At 32.5% G+C, this 20,260-nt stretch overlaps 2 protein-coding genes across 18 annotated transcripts in view; one reads left to right on the top strand and one right to left on the bottom strand.

Annotated features, from left to right (window-relative positions):
- The window catches only part of LOC131936918 (protein scribble homolog), a 59,072-nt gene extending 50,977 nt beyond the window's left edge, over window positions 1-8,095 (top strand). For 11 of the 16 annotated variants that reach the window (XM_059294034.1, XM_059294049.1, XM_059294045.1 and 8 more), the window contains 5 exons: window positions 1,474-1,557; window positions 3,632-3,759; window positions 4,368-4,411; window positions 4,608-4,672; window positions 4,865-8,095. In XM_059294034.1, the coding sequence (XP_059150017.1) occupies window positions 1,474-1,557; window positions 3,632-3,759; window positions 4,368-4,411; window positions 4,608-4,664 (313 nt within the window). In that variant the 3' untranslated portion in view covers window positions 4,665-4,672; window positions 4,865-8,095. The remainder of the gene's footprint in view (window positions 1-1,473; window positions 1,558-3,631; window positions 3,760-4,367; window positions 4,412-4,607; window positions 4,673-4,864) is intronic. The other 5 variants (XM_059294043.1, XM_059294042.1, XM_059294041.1 and 2 more) reach the window with 1 other exon arrangement.
- Window positions 8,096-8,133: 38 nt separating this feature from the next.
- On the bottom strand, window positions 8,134-18,890 carry LOC131936920 (protein Mpv17). 2 transcript variants are annotated; one of them, XM_059294052.1, is made up of 7 exons: window positions 18,508-18,890; window positions 15,368-15,483; window positions 15,153-15,242; window positions 14,540-14,635; window positions 9,902-9,934; window positions 9,726-9,778; window positions 8,134-8,858 (listed from the first exon to the last, which is right to left on the bottom strand). In XM_059294052.1, exons 2-7 carry the CDS (start codon window positions 15,473-15,475, stop codon window positions 8,774-8,776), a joined length of 465 nt encoding a protein of 154 aa, XP_059150035.1. In that variant the 5' UTR covers window positions 15,476-15,483; window positions 18,508-18,890; the 3' UTR covers window positions 8,134-8,773. The 2 variants fall into 2 exon arrangements, with proteins under 2 accessions (XP_059150035.1, XP_059150034.1); XM_059294051.1 differs by having other exon boundaries at window positions 18,512-18,890.
- Window positions 18,891-20,260: the final 1,370 nt, after the last annotated feature.

Here is a 20,260-nt window from a genome sequence, read left to right as displayed (position 1 = left end):
ATGTAACCACTTGTGTTGTTGTCCTAGTCTCCAGCAGTTTAAAACAATTCATTGTTTTCTCTGTTGACAACATTGTAGAAATAAGTTGCTATGTTGTCTACCACTATATGATTTGTTAGAAGTGCGTAGCTGTTGTTATTCACTACATGTTTTGTTAGAACTGCATAGTTGTTGTTATTCACTACATGTTTTGTTAAACTGCGTAGCTGTTTTTTACCATGTTTTGTTAGAACTGCATAGCTGTTGTTATTCACTACATGTTTTGTTAAACTGCGTAGCTGTTTTTTACCATATGTTTTGTTAGAACTGCGTAGCTGTTTTTTTACCATATGTTTTGTTAGAACTGCGTAGCTGTTGTCTACCACTAGATCAATATGTTTTGTTATTGTTCTGTTGTCATTCTACAGACTTCACAGCATGAATCTTGTTGGTATAATGTTTAACCGTTTAAGTGTTGCTATTTTTTTTCTAGTGTGGTTTTTGTTACTTGATGTTTTTCTTTGTTAAATTTGATCAATCTATAAGTATCTGTTATATTTTACTCTAAACATTTTCTATCTGTTTTCTTTGTCTTATCAGGATATGTTATTTCACTTTTTCTGTGTGTTCACAAATATTTTTTGCTTCTTTTGAATGTGAAATACATTAATAGTTCTACCATGCTAACAAGATTAGTCCTACTCCACACATGTTAAAACATGACAAGATGAATGATCTACCCCTAGTCTTATATTATTATAATTGGTATTTACAACCACATTTTAGAATTAAAAGCCTCAGGGTTAAAATGACTACATACTTTTAGCTCAATACCTTCAGCAACTGTTTTTGTACAAGGGGATTGAAAACGTTAAAAAAAAATTTTTCTTCATGTCTTAGAGTTGTGCAGTTAAAATTTAAAAAAAAGTTACCAATAATTTAAATATTAAATTTGACATCATTTGTCTTTTTGATTTGATATGTTAATAACTGTTGGGATTATTTTAGCACCGCATGGTTTCTATAGAATCAATCAGACATGGTTTAAATAAATGTTTTCTCACGTTTATATTATGATATTATTGTTTTAAAAGATTACAAAATGATTAACTTAGGGAATAGAATTTCCTAAAAAATAACACTATTTTATATTGTTATGATTAAAGCGACTTACATTTGTACCAAATGGTGATCCAACCTGATGTGGGTAAACTTTACGTCTCACCTAAGTATTTGTGAGAAGATATTTGGTAACACGACAGTTTGTAGCAAGTGGTGATCCTGTTTTATGTTGGTAAACTTTACATCTCACCAAAGTATGAGTGAGTGAGAAGATATTTGGTAACACGACAGTTTGTACCAAGTGGTGATCCACTGTTATGTTGGTAAACTTTACATCTCACCAAAGTGTGAGTGAGTGAAAAGATATTTGGTAACACAACAGTTTGTAGCAAGTGGTGATCCACTGTTATGTTGGTACACTTTACATCTCAGGGCAGTTGTGTCAGGGCCGTCCACAGAGAACATGAATGCTAGAGAGAGGGAGGCGGAGAAAAGAGCATCATGGCGGAGGGCTAGGTTTGAGAGACCTTACATTTAGTAGATGGCCCTTTGCTAGTCTGTGGTCCTGCTCTAGGCATTAGACTTGTCTAGGGTTAGGTAGGGGCTTGTTTTTAATGTAAGAAAATGAGTCTCAACAATGGATTCTATTTATTTTAAGCAACCTGACTTGAAAAAAGGCAAAAACTTAATGTCCATGAATTGTAAGCAGATTAAAAAAAAGTGTTGTTTTTTTTTAAATAATAATTAGCATGGTAATTAATCAGAGTACACTAAATTGGATTAGATGTGCCTAGAGCAGGACATCATCAACTGGGGGAATATTTTTTACTTTTTTAGCGCTTTACAGTAGTGCTGCTAAATATTCTGCTATTTTCAGGAGTTTTATATCATTAGATGTGTGAAGGGCTCTCTAGCTATTTACACAATTTTTTTTATCATTAGATCATTGGAAGGCTGTACTGCTCTTTGCAGAATTCTTGTATCAGTAGAAGATAGGAGGGCTTCACAGTTTTTTTTATAAGATTCTGTATCATTGTGTGATTTGTAGGCTGCACATCTATATTTACAGGAGTTTTGTATTAGTACATGATTTTATGGCTGCACAACTATTTACTTCAATCATTAGATTGGAGGGTTTAACAGTTATCAATGGGGTTTTAAACATTAATTATGTATGGATAGAAGTATACCATTTACAGGGTTGTTTATCATTAGATATTTAGATAATCACCTGAAGACTTGACCTTAGACAGCTGATTTATTTACAAGCTGTGTTTATTAGTGAAAAGATTAAGATTTTTTAAAAAAAATTACCAATTACTGAAAAAAGTAGATAAAACAATTTTGTTTTTTCAGAAGTGGCTTTTTTTTCCCCTTATCCTTCTCAGTAGTGAAATGTTTTAAATTATATGTAGGATATCATATACATAAATTAATTGTGTAAAACCTGCGCTAAGAACAATAATCACATGATTGCATGAGCTCTCACTTTAAACTTTAAACTTAGTGCTTTTAATTAGAATGCTACATTTAATTAAAATTTACAAGACATCACTATAACAAATATAATAATTTATGATTGTATATCACTAAAATAATTTTTATCATTTAAAAATTGATTATAGATCATTTTAAAATAACTTATGCTAGAATTTGACATTAGCTTTATTCCTGGCTCTTTATTTGTTGTGTAAAACAATACAAACTGTGGTCAACTATCCATTGTTTCCATCTAGTGATGCTGATTTTTTATAGTAAGCCACATTTCATTATAGATGCTTCACATACCTATATTTTTTTTTACTACTAGTCCAAATATTTTTATGATTGAGTATGCTAAACCGTGGGATGCTGGAATCAAAATTAAGTAGATGTATTTTGTTTCTAGCTTTATCATCAATATGTTAAAATCATTGGCTGCATGCACTAAGCCAAGTACATTGGGGTTATTTTGTTTGTCAGCTCCCATGATCCATGTTTTATACACATTTTGTTTGATCAGCTTAGTTTTTATAGATTTAATCTCAATTTTACTCCATTGTTTTACATTATATTTATTCTAATATGTGTCTGTTGAAGAGACAAAAAATACTTTAAAAATGTACTTAAAAATTATATTAATACCAAAGCTATTACAATAAATTTAACTGTAAGCCAGTCTGTTCATGATTTACTAATCCATCCATTTTGAGAGAACTTAAATAAAAAAGTATCACCAATTTTTTTTAACACACCAATATAACTCTGTCATTGATTAACACAAAAATAGAACCCGGTCTGTTTATCGACACATAAAAATAACCCAGTCAATTTATTGACACATACACATGACACCATATTTGACCCATGACACCATGTTTGTTTGACCCATGACACCATGTTTGACCCATGACACCATATTTGACCCTTGACACCATATTTGACCCATGACACCATGTTTAACACCATGTTTGACCCATGACACCATGTTTGACCCATGACACCATGTTTGACCCATGACACCATGTTTGACCACTGACACCATGTTTGACCCATGACACCATGTTTGACCCATGACACCATGTTTGACCCATGACACCATGTTTGACAGAATGAAGAGCCTTGAAAATGATGCAGTGCAAGCCCAGGCAGTCATAGCCAAGGCCCAGGAGTTGTCCAAGGATTCTGCCAATAAAAATATGACAAAGGGGCTTCAGGCTGTAGACATCACTTTTGCTGGTGAGTTCAATTGAAAGAAAATTATTCTAGCTCGTTAAAGGCCCTCCCACACTGCCATTGGCTCTTTTCAATTTCTCTCCACCATAATTACCCTCCTTTTGAGAATAGTTATTTTACATTTTGCAGCTAAAGTGTTCAAATGAAGGATTCTATAACCAGAATGGGAAAATTGTAGTATAAGTTTACTCCGTCTAGAATGTTCTTAATGCTAATCCCAGTGTTAATCAAACTTTATCTCTTATAGTTAAAGTAAGGTTAATTGTTGCTATGTAATTCACTTGAAAGAGGTAATCTTCAACTCCAGTTATTGGCTTGGGGATAATTGACCTGCAGGGAGATATTGGGAGATGGTTGGTTAATAGTAGTCATAAATGTCTGGTATCTCCCTTACCACAGTTGTGTCACCCACTGTTATATTGTGTCACCCACTGTTATGTTGTGTCACCTACTGTTATATTGTGTCACCTACTGTTATGTTTTATCACCCTCTGTTATGTTCTGTCACCCACTGTTATGTTTTGTCACCCACTGTTGTGTTGTGTCACCCAATGTTAAGTTGTGTCACCCACTGTTATGTTGTGTCACCCACTGTTATTCTTATATTTTAGATGAGGCTGACACCAGGCACCCCAACCACAATGGAGATTCTAGGGTAAGTCTAGACTTTAGCCTATATATGGTGTATTAAGTTATTTTAGGCTTTAGCTTATATTTGATATATAGAGTAAGTTTAGGGTTTAGCTTATGTTTATTTTTTTAATATTGCACTTATATGATACACACAGTGAATTGATATTACTGTATTTATATTAGACTTACTAGAGTTAAATTTTTTTTCTTGCCTTTAGGTTGATGATATTAGACATGAAATGCATGGAATGAAGCTGACGGAAACGAAGCATTAATAATAGTGGTACGTTTTTAGTGGTTTGAACTCCATGGTAGTACTATCAGTTAAACTTTAAGATAAAAGATGGTGATCACTGATCATAAGATGGTGGATCCAGATATTAAAATAATTATTTATAGACAAAGCTTCCAGATTTAAGGACAGATTTTTACTCCATGCTTTAGCAATAAGTATTACATTTTTTTTAAATTTCAGATCTTTTAGAATTGTATGAAATTGACAACCTGACAAGTCATAAAGGGAAAGAACTAGCACCAGAGTTGAGGCCCTTTACTAAGCTTTACTTTGAATATTGGTTTTGTGATAAATCACCTAGCCAGTAACACTATGAGGTGTACCCATATGATGTATGGCCTGCACGGATTTCTAGATGCTCATCATTTTTAAATACAGACTGTATGTTGCAGTTTTTTTATGTTGTATCAGTTCATGTAAAAAAAAAAATTTATAATTTTTAAATGGTAGCTCCATTGTTTTAGACAGAACAAAAAAAAAATATTTTTATTACTGTGTACAGCTGGTTTCTACTTTTACTCAAATTTTTAACTGCAGCATTGTAAGTTGGTCAAGTTTTAAATAAAACATTGCTATCAAGTCTTGTTCAGTGCCAGTGTTGTTTATATGTGGAGCAAATGATATAACACCAGGGACAACACTAGGGGAAGCTGACAGTCAGCTGAGTGTGTACATAATGGTTTAGTGTGAGCTCATTCTTTCATTGGTTTCTCATGTGATGTGTTGAGAACATATACAAGGCTTTACAAATTAATGCAGAGATTCTGTTGGACATATTGATACAACAGATGAAGAGAATTTAACGTGTCCATGAACAATATCATTTGTATTTATAACATGCACTGCACAGAGATTCTATAAAGGGCATGTACAAACTGAATTGTTCTATAGTTTTCACACCCAGCTCTATCCCCTCACCCGTTGATATATTTTTTTGCATGTCATTTCTGCCTTGTAAATTATGGTCCCAATTGTTACTGGCACATGGGGTGGTGTGTACTACAAGCTGGTGGCAATCTGTCGCCTAGATGGTCAATTGTTACTGGCGCATGGGTTAGTGTGTAGCCGAGATGTAGGTTACTCACACTAATTTCAATTGTTTCTTTGTATTCCATGTGTTCATAGAATATTTTATGAATCTGCTGTAGGTCACCCTCTTTCAATTTTTGTCTCTCCATTTACCACCTGTTTCAGGTGAACTTTAATTCAACCATCTTATAAAACCAATGAACTGGTCTTGTGTTTAGAATATTGTTGTAGTAGATTGGTTTGAGATTTTTGTATAAATAAGTTTTTGGTTGTGATGGCCACTTTAATTTAGTTGCATACGTTGAACAATAGCGCGGACAAGTCTGACCAGCATACGACTGGGTCGGCTTGAACACTGGGCTCAAGATGATTGCTACAACTACTTAATGTTTTATTACGTACAGACATATCCTTTTTATTTGCAATACAATTAACCTTTTAAGCTACATACAAGTATTACTTGATGGTGATGCTATGAACGAAGTTTTTAAAATATTTTAGATAACTCATATAAAAATGATATCCTGCTATTATCTTCTTTATAAAAAAATGACCATAAAATTCTCGTTACACAACTATTTTTTATTATAAAAAATTCTAGATTGTTGCAGGAGATATAGATTTTAAAAAACAGTGAGTTGTGTATCATTTTACTGTCTGTATATGGATTATAAGAAATTAAAAATGTTTATTTGCAATTTTTTATTTATTTTACTTTAATAGTTTACTGAGAGATTTAAATTAAAAATATCTTTGATGGAAAAAAAATATTTTTTTTTGTTTTCTATAACTTTTGTGTTCTGTACATTTATTTTGCTTTTTAAAATCTTTTATTGCTTTACCATGGGGATGGAAGTGTATCCTTGCTTTGTACCACTTATAGAGCTTGAAATGTTTGATAGATGCACTTCAGTATTTTTTAGGTTCTAGAGTCCACATATTATTTTTGTGGATTACATTCTATAGTCTGTAAACAATTTAATTTTGTGGATTAATTTCTATAGTCCATTTACATTATAATTTTGTGGATTAAATCCTTTGGTCCATTCATATTTTAATGATGTGGATTAAATGCTTTAATCCATTCATATTTTAATTATGTGGATAAAATACTTAAATCCATTCATATTTTAATGATGTGGATTAAATCCTTTAATCCATTCATATTTTAATTATGTGGATTAAATACTTTAATCCACTCTAAAGATGTGGATTAAATCCTTTAATCCATTCATATTTCAACTCAGTGGTCTGGAATTCCTAAAGCTGTCAGATCTGAATGGTCATCAAACAACTGGGCTGGTAAATGTACAAATAATGGATGATTTAATAGTCTATGTGTAGTGTTGGCCATTTTAAATTTTTTTATTATACATTGTTGTGTACCAATTTGTTAGCTGATTTTATACTATTGTATTTTGGGTTGGTGGAAATGTTTTCAAGTTGCCTGTTGATTTTGTGTAGGTAGACCTGAGCCAGTCTCTAGCAGTTTAGTTTATATTTGTGACAGTGTGAACTTGTACCCATTTTTTTTTTTATTTCAAAGAATTTTAAAAAATAAAATACTCTGTTCCGTATGACTGCTTGACCAAAGCACGTCTAGTTGGTGTGCAGATGACCAGTGGCCTTGCAGGTCACTGAAGCAAGTTCCAATCCAGTGGACTTCAACATTGCAGTCAGCAGAATGAAAAGAACCTTGCTAAAATGAGTAAAATGGATGGGTTGTGCATGCTCTCCCCTGTTCTTTTGCAACACTAAGTTCGGCTTCTCTTCTATTTGAGATGATACCCTTCATTCAAATCAGCTGTTCCTTTTAAGTTGCGCACATGACCTTTAAATGTACCCCATTTATATTACCCCTTTGAGGCACAGATGTGTATTAAAGTTTATCAATATTTAAAAAAAAAAATTTCTTCAGTATTTTAATCCTTTTTAAATTTCAATTTTTTTTAATGTATTTATTTTTTTGTGTCAGAATAACAAAGTCAAAATTTGTAATTGATTTACTATATAGAAAAGCTGTAATTTTAAGAAAAATTGCATATTAGAAATTTTGAAGAAATTTCCCTGTGGTCGCTGTACTTTTTGTACAAATGTATGTGAGAGATCGACCATTTTGTTAACATACAAACTTAGACATCTGATTGTCTTGTATGTGTGTACCTATAGCATTAAAGCGTTGTGTCCAGTACGGAGGGTGAGGAAGTGTCAAGAACTACCCATGCTGGCTATTGTGTTCTGTTTATGTTTGCACATAACACTAGTGAGTTCCTCATCAAACAAATATCTATTCTGTACATAGACATACATTGAAAACAAATTTTTTTTTGTAAATTGGTTTAACAAGATATAAAAAAAAAACATGGTTTTGATATCAGCAAATCTTGTCCTGTTTATTACTTTGTATGTTTTGTCTCAAAATCTCAGTAAAATTAAATAAAAAAAAAAAACAGGCTTTACAAGTGATGTGAAAAAGTCTATTCTGGTGTAAATTTTTAAAATCTGGATATTGGATATTTAAGTTTGATAAGCATTCATTGTCTGTTTAATGGTACAGTTTGTAAGTAAATGAAATCTGTATATATATTTTTTCAAATATTGAGATCGTCGAGTAGAAAGAACAATGACATCATGGAAAGAGCTGTCACTACTTTCCAGTCCTTATGACTTAATGCCTATACAAACTAGTTGTCCCTGATTACTTGGACTCAACAAAGAAGCACACAATGTACCAAATAGAATACCCTGAGTATAAGACATGTTAGAAAAAAATCATTTTCAACTTTGTGAAGTGACTAAAAAAAATACACAACCATCTCATTAATATACAAAAAAATTTAAACATGGCAAGTATGAATACCCATACAGCTAATATAGCAGTTTTACTTTCATTCTGTTTCATTCAATTTAACTACAACTTTCAAGAAAAATTCCAATGTTTGTAAACCATACAAACACCATCACTCAGTGAAACATGAAATAAATTAAAACCAATGTGAAGGGAATGATATGATCTGTGGTGTTCTAGAACTACAGTACAGCATGCCAGAAAAATTAACATCATGAAGTTGTCCTTGAGCTATTTTCTGATGCCCATGACAGGTAGGTATTCCAACCCACAGATACAAAGTTCACTAACAACACTCTGAAAGTTAAATAAAAACAGCTGTCTATAAATGACATCATGCTTTCACCAATGACAAAAAAATAAATACACATATTGTTAAGTGTGGGGATCAGCATTGTGGGTTTAGTAGAGCTTGGTGTTGCTAAACCAAATAGTTCCAAGGTCAAACCCCCAAAGAGAGAAAACTCCAAAATTAAACAACTGCTGCCTTTTTGTTCCTGAATGGACAAAGCTATGGAAACAAATCCAGAAAGAAAAGCAGATTTAAACCCAAGTAAAGGGGCCAGATAGCGCATAACAGGTTGTCATGTAATACTTAATTGTGTTGGAGAAATACGGTCAAATATTAAGATTAAGAAGAAGACTGTTAGCTATTTGCTAGGTAGATTCATTTCGCCAAAAATATTACTGATCATCAGTTAATAGTTGAATTTTATTTTTTAGTTTAATTAGTGAAAGATAGGTGCATTGATTGAATTTTTAATAATACTTTACAAAACTGAAAAATAACTAAAATTCAGTTTAAAAAAAAATTACCTTTTAATTTTAAATGCATCCCACTTTCTATAAAGTCATAACAGTCGGTCTTCACAATTTCTTAATAAAAGTCTTAGATTTAAGTTTGAACCCTACACAAACCCACTGGGAGTGTGATGAAGTTTATGGAGGATCTTTAACCAGGAAGAAATGTTGGATTGTTGGTTGAAACTCAAATATTTTTATGTATAAACAAAAGATGCAGATACACTTCTAAGATGAGACAGATTACAAATGAATAACTGATATCTGGCTAAAGGGTTCACATGAAAGAGCACTTATTGACATTCTAAATTAAATAATAAGACTTAAAATATTCGTAATATTAATGAAAACTTGTTCACGTACCTGTGCTGAAGCGGCATGAAGTAAAAATTAATTATTTGGGCTGCTGGCCAAACCTAAAGACAAAAATTACAGTTATTTATTAGTATTTCATATATAAAATCCTGGGGATACCCTTGTTAGCAAATAAATCATAGTAATTTTTTTTTACTTTGGTAATCAAATAAAAATAGATTTACCTTGTAATTGTTTAACAGTATTGAAGGGAAATCCTGAAATAAAAATACTTGCAATTATAATTTCCAAAACAGAAAAGTGTTGGGTTAGATCCAATACAACAGTAGCAGCACAAGAGAAAGGTGTTGGGATAGATCCAATACAACAGTAGCAGCAACAACAAGGTGTTGGGATAGATCCAATACAACAGTAGCAGCAACGGAAAGGTGTTATGATAGATCCAATACAACAGTAGCAGCAACAGAAAGATGTTGGGTTAGATCCAATACAACAGTAGCAGCTACAGAAAGGTGTTGGGATAGATCCAATACATCAGTAGCAGCAAGAGAAAGGTGTTAGGATAGATCCAATACAACAGTAGCAGCTACAGAAAGGTGTTGGAATAGATCCAATACAACAGTAGCAGCAAGAGAAAGGTGTTGGGATAGATCCAATACAACAGTGGCAGCAAGAGAAAGGTGTTAGGATAGATCCAATACAACAGTGGCAGCAAGAGAAAGGTGTTAGGATAGATCCAATACAACAGTAGCAGCAACAGAAAGTTGTTGGGATAGATCCAATACAACAGTGGCAGCAAGAGAAAGGTGTTAGGATAGATCCAATACAACAGTAGCAGCTACAGAAAGGTGTTGGGATAGATCCAATACAACAGTAACAGCAAGAGAAAGGGTTGTGAAGGTGCTCTGCCATCCTCAAAGATTATTGTGATCATAACATTGACAAGAAGAAAACCTTGTACTTTATGGCTCACTATAGTGTGGGTATTACATGGCAGATGATCACAACACTATAGTGTGGGTATTACATGGCAGATGATCACAGCACTATAGTGTGGGTATTACATGGCAGATGATCACAACACTATAGTGTGGGTATTACATGGCAGATGATCACAGCACTATAGTGTGGGTATTACATGGCAGGTGATCACAGCACTATAGTGTGGGTATTACATGGCAGATGATCACAGCACTATAGTGGGTATTACATGGCAGATGATCACAGTACTATAGTGTGGGTATTACATGGCAGATGATCACAGCACTATAGTGTGGGTATTACATGGCAGATGATCACAGCACTATAGTGGGTATTACATGGCAGATGATCACAACACTATAGTGTGGGTATTACATGGCAGATGATCACAACACTATAGTGTGGGTATTACATGGCAGATGATCACAGTACTATAGTGTGGGTATTACATGGCAGATGATCACAACACTATAGTGTGGGTATTACATGGCAGATGATCACAGCACTATAGTGTGGGTATTACATGGCAGATGATCACAGCACTATAGTGTGGGTATTACATGGCAGATGATCACAGCACTATAGTGTGGGTATTACATGGCAGATGATCACAGCACTATAGTGTGGGTATTACATGGCAGATGATCACAGCACTATAGTGTGGGTATTACATGGCAGATGATCACAGCACTATAGTGTGGGTATTACATGGCAGATGATCACAGCACTATAGTGTGGGTATTACATGGCAGATGATCACAACACTATAGTGTGGGTATTACATGGCAGATGATCACAGTACTATAGTGTGGGTATTACATGGCAGATGATCACAACACTATAGTGTGGGTATTACATGGCAGATGATCACAGCACTATAGTGTGGGTATTACATGGCAGATGATCACAGCACTATAGTGTGGGTATTACATGGCAGATGATCACAACACTATAGTGTGGGTATTACATGGCAGGTGATCACAGCACTATAGTGTGGGTATTACATGGCAGATGATCACAGCACTATAGTGTGGGTATTACATGGCAGATGATCACAGCACTATAGTGGGTATTACATGGCAGATGATCACAGTACTATAGTGTGGGTATTACATGGCAGATAATCACAGCACTATAGTGTGGGTATTACATGGCAGATGATCACAGCACTATAGTGGGTATTACATGGCAGATGATCACAACACTATAGTGTGGGTATTACATGGCAGATGATCACAACACTATAGTGTGGGTATTACATGGCAGATGATCACAGTACTATAGTGTGGGTATTACATGGCAGATGATCACAGCACTATAGTGTGGGTATTACATGGCAGATGATCACAGCACTATAGTGTGGGTATTACATGGCAGATGATCACAGCACTATAGTGGGTATTACATGGCAGATGATCACAACACTATAGTGTGGGTATTACATGGCAGATGATCACAGTACTATAGTGTGGGTATTACATGGCAGATGATCACAACACTATAGTGTGGGTATTACATGGCAGATGATCACAGCACTATAGTGTGGGTATTACATGGCAGATGATCACAGCACTATAGTGTGGGTATTACATGGCAGATGATCACAGCACTATAGTGTGGGTATTACATGGCAGATGATCACAGCACTATAGTGGGTATTACATGGCAGATGATCACAACACTATAGTGTGGGTATTACATGGCAGATGATCACAGTACTATAGTGTGGGTATTACATGGCAGATGATCACAGCACTATAGTGGGTATTACATGGCAGATGATCACAGTACTATAGTGTGGGTATTACATGGCAGATGATCACAGCACTATAGTGTGGGTATTACATGGCAGATGATCACAGCACTATAGTGTGGGTATTACATGGCAGATGATCACAGCACTATAGTGTGGGTATTACATGGCAGATGATCACAGCACTATAGTGTGGGTATTACATGGCAGGTGATCACAGCACTATAGTGTGGGTATTACATGGCAGATGATCACAGCACTATAGTGTGGGTATTACATGGCAGATGATCACAGCACTATAGTGTGGGTATTACATGGCAGATGATCACAGCACTATAGTGTGGGTATTACATGGCAGATGATCACAGCACTATAGTGTGGGTATTACATGGCAGATGATCACAACACTATAGTGTGGGTATTACATGGCAGATGATCACAGTACTATAGTGTGGGTATTACATGGCAGATGATCACAGCACTATAGTGTGGGTATTACATGGCAGATGATCACAGCACTATAGTGTGGGTATTACATGGCAGATGATCACAGTACTATAGTGTGGGTATTACATGGCAGATGATCACAACACTATAGTGTGGGTATTACATGGCAGATGATCACAGTACTATAGTGTGGGTATTACATGGCAGATGATCACAGCACTATAGTGTGGGTATTACATGGCAGATGATCACAGCACTATAGTGTGGGTATTACATGGCAGATGATCACAGCACTATAGTGTGGGTATTACATGGCAGATGATCACAGCACTATAGTGTGGGTATTACATGGCAGATGATCACAGTACTATAGTGTGGGTATTACATGGCAGATGATCACAGCACTATAGTGTGGGTATTACATGGCAGATGATCACAACACTATAGTGTGGGTATTACATGGCAGGTGATCACAGCACTATAGTGTGGGTATTACATGGCAGATGATCACAGCACTATAGTGTGGGTATTACATGGCAGATGATCACAGCACTATAGTGGGTATTACATGGCAGATGATCACAGTACTATAGTGTGGGTATTACATGGCAGATAATCACAGCACTATAGTGTGGGTATTACATGGCAGATGATCACAGCACTATAGTGGGTATTACATGGCAGATGATCACAACACTATAGTGTGGGTATTACATGGCAGATGATCACAACACTATAGTGTGGGTATTACATGGCAGATGATCACAGTACTATAGTGTGGGTATTACATGGCAGATGATCACAGCACTATAGTGTGGGTATTACATGGCAGATGATCACAGCACTATAGTGTGGGTATTACATGGCAGATGATCACAGCACTATAGTGGGTATTACATGGCAGATGATCACAACACTATAGTGTGGGTATTACATGGCAGATGATCACAGTACTATAGTGTGGGTATTACATGGCAGATGATCACAACACTATAGTGTGGGTATTACATGGCAGATGATCACAGCACTATAGTGTGGGTATTACATGGCAGATGATCACAGCACTATAGTGTGGGTATTACATGGCAGATGATCACAGCACTATAGTGTGGGTATTACATGGCAGATGATCACAGCACTATAGTGGGTATTACATGGCAGATGATCACAACACTATAGTGTGGGTATTACATGGCAGATGATCACAGTACTATAGTGTGGGTATTACATGGCAGATGATCACAGCACTATAGTGGGTATTACATGGCAGATGATCACAGTACTATAGTGTGGGTATTACATGGCAGATGATCACAGCACTATAGTGTGGGTATTACATGGCAGATGATCACAGCACTATAGTGTGGGTATTACATGGCAGATGATCACAGCACTATAGTGTGGGTATTACATGGCAGATGATCACAGCAACAATACAGATGGCCTCTCCTAATCAGTGGTAACATCATCAATGGACAACATATACTTAAGCATACCAGTATGACATGTGTGGTAGTGTTCTGATAATACAATAATAGACAAATTCAACACTGGCTATCTGCTTTTTAAAAATGTAGTGTACTTTATATCTAATTCATTTTATTCTCTATAACAATATATACGCTTGGCTTCCACTCATGAAGTGGTAGGAGGTAACATGTTGTGTAAGCTTGAGACTTACATTTTTAAAATGATCTTTGATTTGCTCTGGAGATTCCCGCTTTAACAGGCCCATACCAATCAAAAAAGTGGAAAGAAATATAGGTGACATAACTATCTGGAAAAAAAACAAGTCATTAAAAGTAATAAAACAAAAGAAAAAAACAAATCACTGATATTCAGTAATTGTCATGCAAGTTTTATGTTTCTAAAAAAAATGTGCAAAGTTTTGTAAAAGAATCAGGGGTCCGCATGGTTGAGTTGGTAAAGCTCCTGGTTGCTAAACCAGAAAGTCTCGATTCTAACCCCGGGCAGATGTGGCTCGACAGCTGGGGACAGCCACTCTTCTAAGAGAGACAACTCCAAAATCAAACAACTGCTGCTGTGTAGTTTGTTCTTGGTTGGACAAAGACTATGGAAGCAAATCCAAAAAGAAAGGCAGGCTGAAATCAGAGCCACCTGCCTATGTACTGCATAGCAAGTTGACACGTAATACTTAATTCTATTGGAGGGGATCCCTTCTATCATTAGAATTAAGAAAAAAGTCAAAGAAAATACACATCTTAAGTCTATCTTCTAATTACATGATGCCCAGTCCTCTCACATTATTTGAAGTTAGTTTTTCTTCAAATTACCTGATCAGTGGCCGTCATCTTTAAAGCTGCCAATTTCTTTCCAGCATACAGCTTGTCTAATGTTAAATACCAAAATCTCATAGCTGGACCCTATTTAGAAAAAAAGAATTTTTAATTTTCAATAGTTAAAGCTACTAATTATACCCCCTGTCCATCTTTGAGTATCCTAGTTGGCTAATTTTATTTCAACCATAAATTTAAAAAAAAAAACTTACAAAAACAAAAAATCCAAAGACTAAAAATCTCCCAGTTCGTATACCGTCATATTGTTTCCATGTTTTTCTTTCAATTACAGTCTGACTTATACAATCACCTGTTGCCATCAGACAACCTATCCAGATAAAATTACCATCTTTAGTTCACATTTTAATGGCAAATAAGTGTTAAATTGAGAATAAATACTCAATATTTAGTTTAGATTTTAATGAAGTCTACATGGCAAATAAGTGTTAAATTAAGAATAAATACTCTATCTTTAGTTTAGATTTTAATGTAGTCTACATGACAAATAATTGTTAAATTAAGAATAAATACTCTATCTTTGTTTTAGATTTTAATGTAGTCTACATGACAAATAATTGTTAAATTAAGAATAAATACTTAATCTTTAGTTTAGATTTTAATGTAGTCTACATGACAAATAATTGTTAAATTAAGAATAAATACTCTATCTTTAGTTTAGATTTTAATGTAGTCTACATGACAAATAATTGTTAAATTAAGAATAAATACTCTATCTTTAGTTTAGATTTTAATGTAGTCTACATGACAAATAATTGTTAAATTAAGAATAAATACTTAATCTTTAGTTTAGATTTTAATGTAGTCTACATGACAAATAATTGTTAAATTAAGAATAAATACTTAATCTTTAGTTTAGATTTTAATGTAGTCTACATGACAAATAATTGTTAAATTAAGAATAAATACTCAATATTTAGTTTAGATTTTAATGTAGTCTACATGACAAATAATTGTTAAATTAAGAATAAATACTCTATCTTTAGTTTAGATTTTAATGTAGTCTACATGACAAATAATTGTTAAATTAAGAATAAATACTCTATCTTTAGTTTAGATTTTAATGTAGTCTACATGACAAATAATTGTTAAATTAAGAATAAATACTCTATCTTTAGTTTAGATTTTAATGTAGTCTACATGACAAATAATTGTTAAATTAAGAATAAATACTCTATCTTTAGTTTAGATTTTAATGTAGTCTACATGACAAATAATTGTTAAATTAAGAATAAATACTTAATCTTTAGTTTAGATTTTAATGTAGTCTACATGACAAATAATTGTTAAATTAAGAATAAATACTCTATCTTTAGTTTAGATTTTAATGTAGTCTACATGACAAATAATTGTTAAATTAAGAATAAATACTCTATCTTTAGTTTAGATTTTAATGTAGTCTACATGACAAATAATTGTTAAATTAAGAATAAATACTCTATCTTTAGTTTAGATTTTAATGTAGTCTACATGACAAATAATTGTTAAATTAAGAATAAATACTTAATCTTTAGTTTAGATTTTAATGTAGTCTACATGACAAATAATTGTTAAATTAAGAATAAATACTCAATATTTAGTTTAGATTTTAATGTAGTCTACATGACAAATAATTGTTAAATTAAGAATAAATACTTAATCTTTAGTTTAGATTTTAATGTAGTCTACATGACAAATAATTGTTAAATTAAGAATAAATACTTAATCTTTAGTTTAGATTTTAATGTAGTCTACATGACAAATAATTGTTAAATTAAGAATAAATACTCAATATTTAGTTTAGATTTTAATGTAGTCTACATGACAAATAATTGTTAAATTAAGAATAAATACTCTATCTTTAGTTTAGATTTTAATGTAGTCTACATGACAAATAATTGTTAAATTAAGAATAAATACTCTATCTTTAGTTTAGATTTTAATGTAGTCTACATGACAAATAATTGTTAAATTAAGAATAAATACTTAATCTTTAGTTTAGATTTTAATGTAGTCTACATGACAAATAATTGTTAAATTAAGAATAAATACTTAATCTTTAGTTTAGATTTTAATGTAGTCTACATGACAAATAATTGTTAAATTAAGAATAAATACTCAATATTTAGTTTAGATTTTAATGTAGTCTACATGACAAATAATTGTTAAATTAAGAATAAATACTCTATCTTTAGTTTAGATTTTAATGTAGTCTACATGACAAATAATTGTTAAATTAAGAATAAATACTCTATCTTTAGTTTAGATTTTAATGTAGTCTACATGACAAATAATTGTTAAATTAAGAATAAATACTCTATCTTTAGTTTAGATTTTAATGTAGTCTACATGACAAATAATTGTTAAATTAAGAATAAATACTCTATCTTTAGTTTAGATTTTAATGTAGTCTACATGACAAATAATTGTTAAATTAAGAATAAATACTTAATCTTTAGTTTAGATTTTAATGTAGTCTACATGACAAATAATTGTTAAATTTAAATTAAGAATAAATACTCTATCTTTAGTTTAGATTTTAATGTAGTCTACATGACAAATAATTGTTAAATTAAGAATAAATACTCTATCTTTAGTTTAGATTTTAATGTAGTCTACATGACAAATAATTGTTAAATTAAGAATAAATACTCTATCTTTAGTTTAGATTTTAATGTAGTCTACATGACAAATAATTGTTAAATTAAGAATAAATACTTAATCTTTAGTTTAGATTTTAATGTAGTCTACATGACAAATAATTGTTAAATTAAGAATAAATACTCAATATTTAGTTTAGATTTTAATGTAGTCTACATGACAAATAATTGTTAAATTAAGAATAAATACTTAATCTTTAGTTTAGATTTTAATGTAGTCTACATGACAAATAATTGTTAAATTAAGAATAAATACTCAATATTTAGTTTAGATTTTAATGTAGTCTACATGACAAATAATTGTTAAATTAAGAATAAATACTCTATCTTTAGTTTAGATTTTAATGTAGTCTACATGACAAATAATTGTTAAATTAAGAATAAATACTCTATCTTTAGTTTAGATTTTAATGTAGTCTACATGACAAATAATTGTTAAATTAAGAATAAATACTTAATCTTTAGTTTAGATTTTAATGTAGTCTACATGACAAATAATTGTTAAATTAAGAATACTCAATCTTTGGTTTAGATTTTAATGTAGTCTACATGACAAATAATTGTTAAATTAAGAATACTCAATCTTTGGTTTAGATTTTAATGTAGTCTACATCACAAATAATTGTTAAATTAAGAATAAATACTCTAGTTAGTTGGCAATACTACCCACTTCACACAACATATAAATTCCTTACCTACCAGTTGTGCATGACATAGTTGGCAGTGGAAACCTCCCAAGCAGCCTAGAGTAACCTTTCCATATAGCAGTAATCATGATGCATACAAGACCTGTAATTAAACCCCACTGACCTTGTTTTTTAACCACTAACTGTAAAAATAAAACAAGTGCCATTAAAAAGTTAGCAAGTAATTAAGTAATCATGTGTCAATCATTGTTTTTTCATTATGTCCAGCTGTCTTGACCTTCACTAAAAGTTCCAAAAAAAAGCCTTGGAAATAATAGATTGCATGATGAAGAGATGTGGAATAGTTGCAAATGGAACTAAAATCTATGGGACATGTTTAACCAAACATTAAAATTTCCTTGGATGTAAATCTACACTGGGCTAGCAGCTTATAAGAGATTAAAGACAGATAAAAAGATTTTACCCTGTTGCCCATCCTAAAAAGTATGTCCCTATAACACCATAAAACAGATATGAATTTTTCCCCAATTTAGAAATTGTGATTGTTTTTAAACTTTTAAATTTTCTTTATAAGATTTCCAATAGCTCCTGGGATTTTAGGAGGGTGATTTGATCTTGCATATGGAGCACATCCAATTTCTCCCTTCCTCAAAATAAATAGAAAAGTATATGCCTACAATTTATAGGTCTATACAAAATATATACTTTAACCAGTGTCTGCCCCATTACCAGGAAATGTAAGTCCATCTTCCCCTCCCAGTAAGTTTTAAGTGTCCCCCCACCAATGTCTGAAATAAACACAGCATGACAGTTAAGTTAAAATTAAAGAAGGGATTTCTGTCAGCTAGTAATTTAGAGCTATAATTTTAACTATAATAAATATAAATTATAAATTAAAGGTGCAAACATATTTTTTTTTAGTTTAAGGCTACTTTTCTATTTATTTTCATCAAGCATAAACTATAGGCCTAACCTAAGTTTCCCTTTCATAAGACAGACATTGATTGGCTGTACAGGAACTCTGCAATCAATCTTCTAAAACCCCACTTTGTAATAATTTGTAAATTTTAAAATAAAATTATTTGTATCAAACCACAGGCCTTGCTTGTTGATATTTTCTGAAAACAACCAAATTGTTTTGGCTTTTTAAAATTTTTGTTTTGTAGCAACTTTTATTTTAGCAACATCACATCCGACTTTTTATATAATTAATAAGTTATTCGAGACTACCATTCACAACTGTCTCAATTTTTATGACCTGTATCACAATATATTATCAAATATAGAAATAGAATATGCCACTCGTAAAGAGACTGAAGATCTAGCTAGCCCTTGTCATCCTAATAACTAAAACTAGATTCTAGATCTAGTCACTCTAGTGAGCTAGTCCTCATAACTACTGCAGAGTCTAGAATCTAGTTTACACTGACTACTGAGAAGTGTTGAAGAACCCAAATTCAAATCAATTGAAATTGCCCAAATTCCACAGTAAATGTTAATGATTAGGCTAAAGGCTGCGGCTATTCGTACTTTACTACAATAGCCCTACAAAGGCATTTTTCTGTGATTCTTAAATTCCCTTATTCAAAGTTATTCATGCTATGTAGAACTAATTTTTTTTAGATACATTACTAACCTTAAACCTAACTCTTACCCTACCCTAATCACCATCCCTAATGCTTAACCCTAAACCCTAATGCCTAACCCTAAGACAAATGCCTAACCCTAACCCTTAGGCCCCTAAGTAAAATAAAATTAAAAATCAAAACTTTGAGCCAAAAGGAATAGAACACACACCTCG

The sequence above is a fragment of the Physella acuta genome, unplaced genomic scaffold, assembly GCF_028476545.2.
Source record: "Physella acuta isolate Inbredline_101_S28 unplaced genomic scaffold, ASM2847654v3 ptg000195l, whole genome shotgun sequence".
Classification (NCBI taxonomy): Eukaryota; Metazoa; Mollusca; class Gastropoda; family Physidae; genus Physella; species Physella acuta.
Note: the sequence above shows the minus strand (reverse complement) of the source record. Positions and strands in the feature narration are given on the sequence as shown.

Coding starts and splice junctions, on each gene's coding strand:
- LOC131936920 (XM_059294051.1), bottom strand. CDS start 18,665: ATGGCACTTGTTTTATTTTTACAGTTAGTGGTTAAAAAACAAGGTCAG. Junction 15,243..15,367: donor TCTTTGGATTTTTTGTTTTT/GTAAGTTTTTTT, acceptor TTTTCTAAATAG/GGTCCAGCTATGAGATTTTG. Junction 8,859..9,725: donor TTCATGCCGCTTCAGCACAG/GTACGTGAACAA, acceptor TTTAACTTTCAG/AGTGTTGTTAGTGAACTTTG.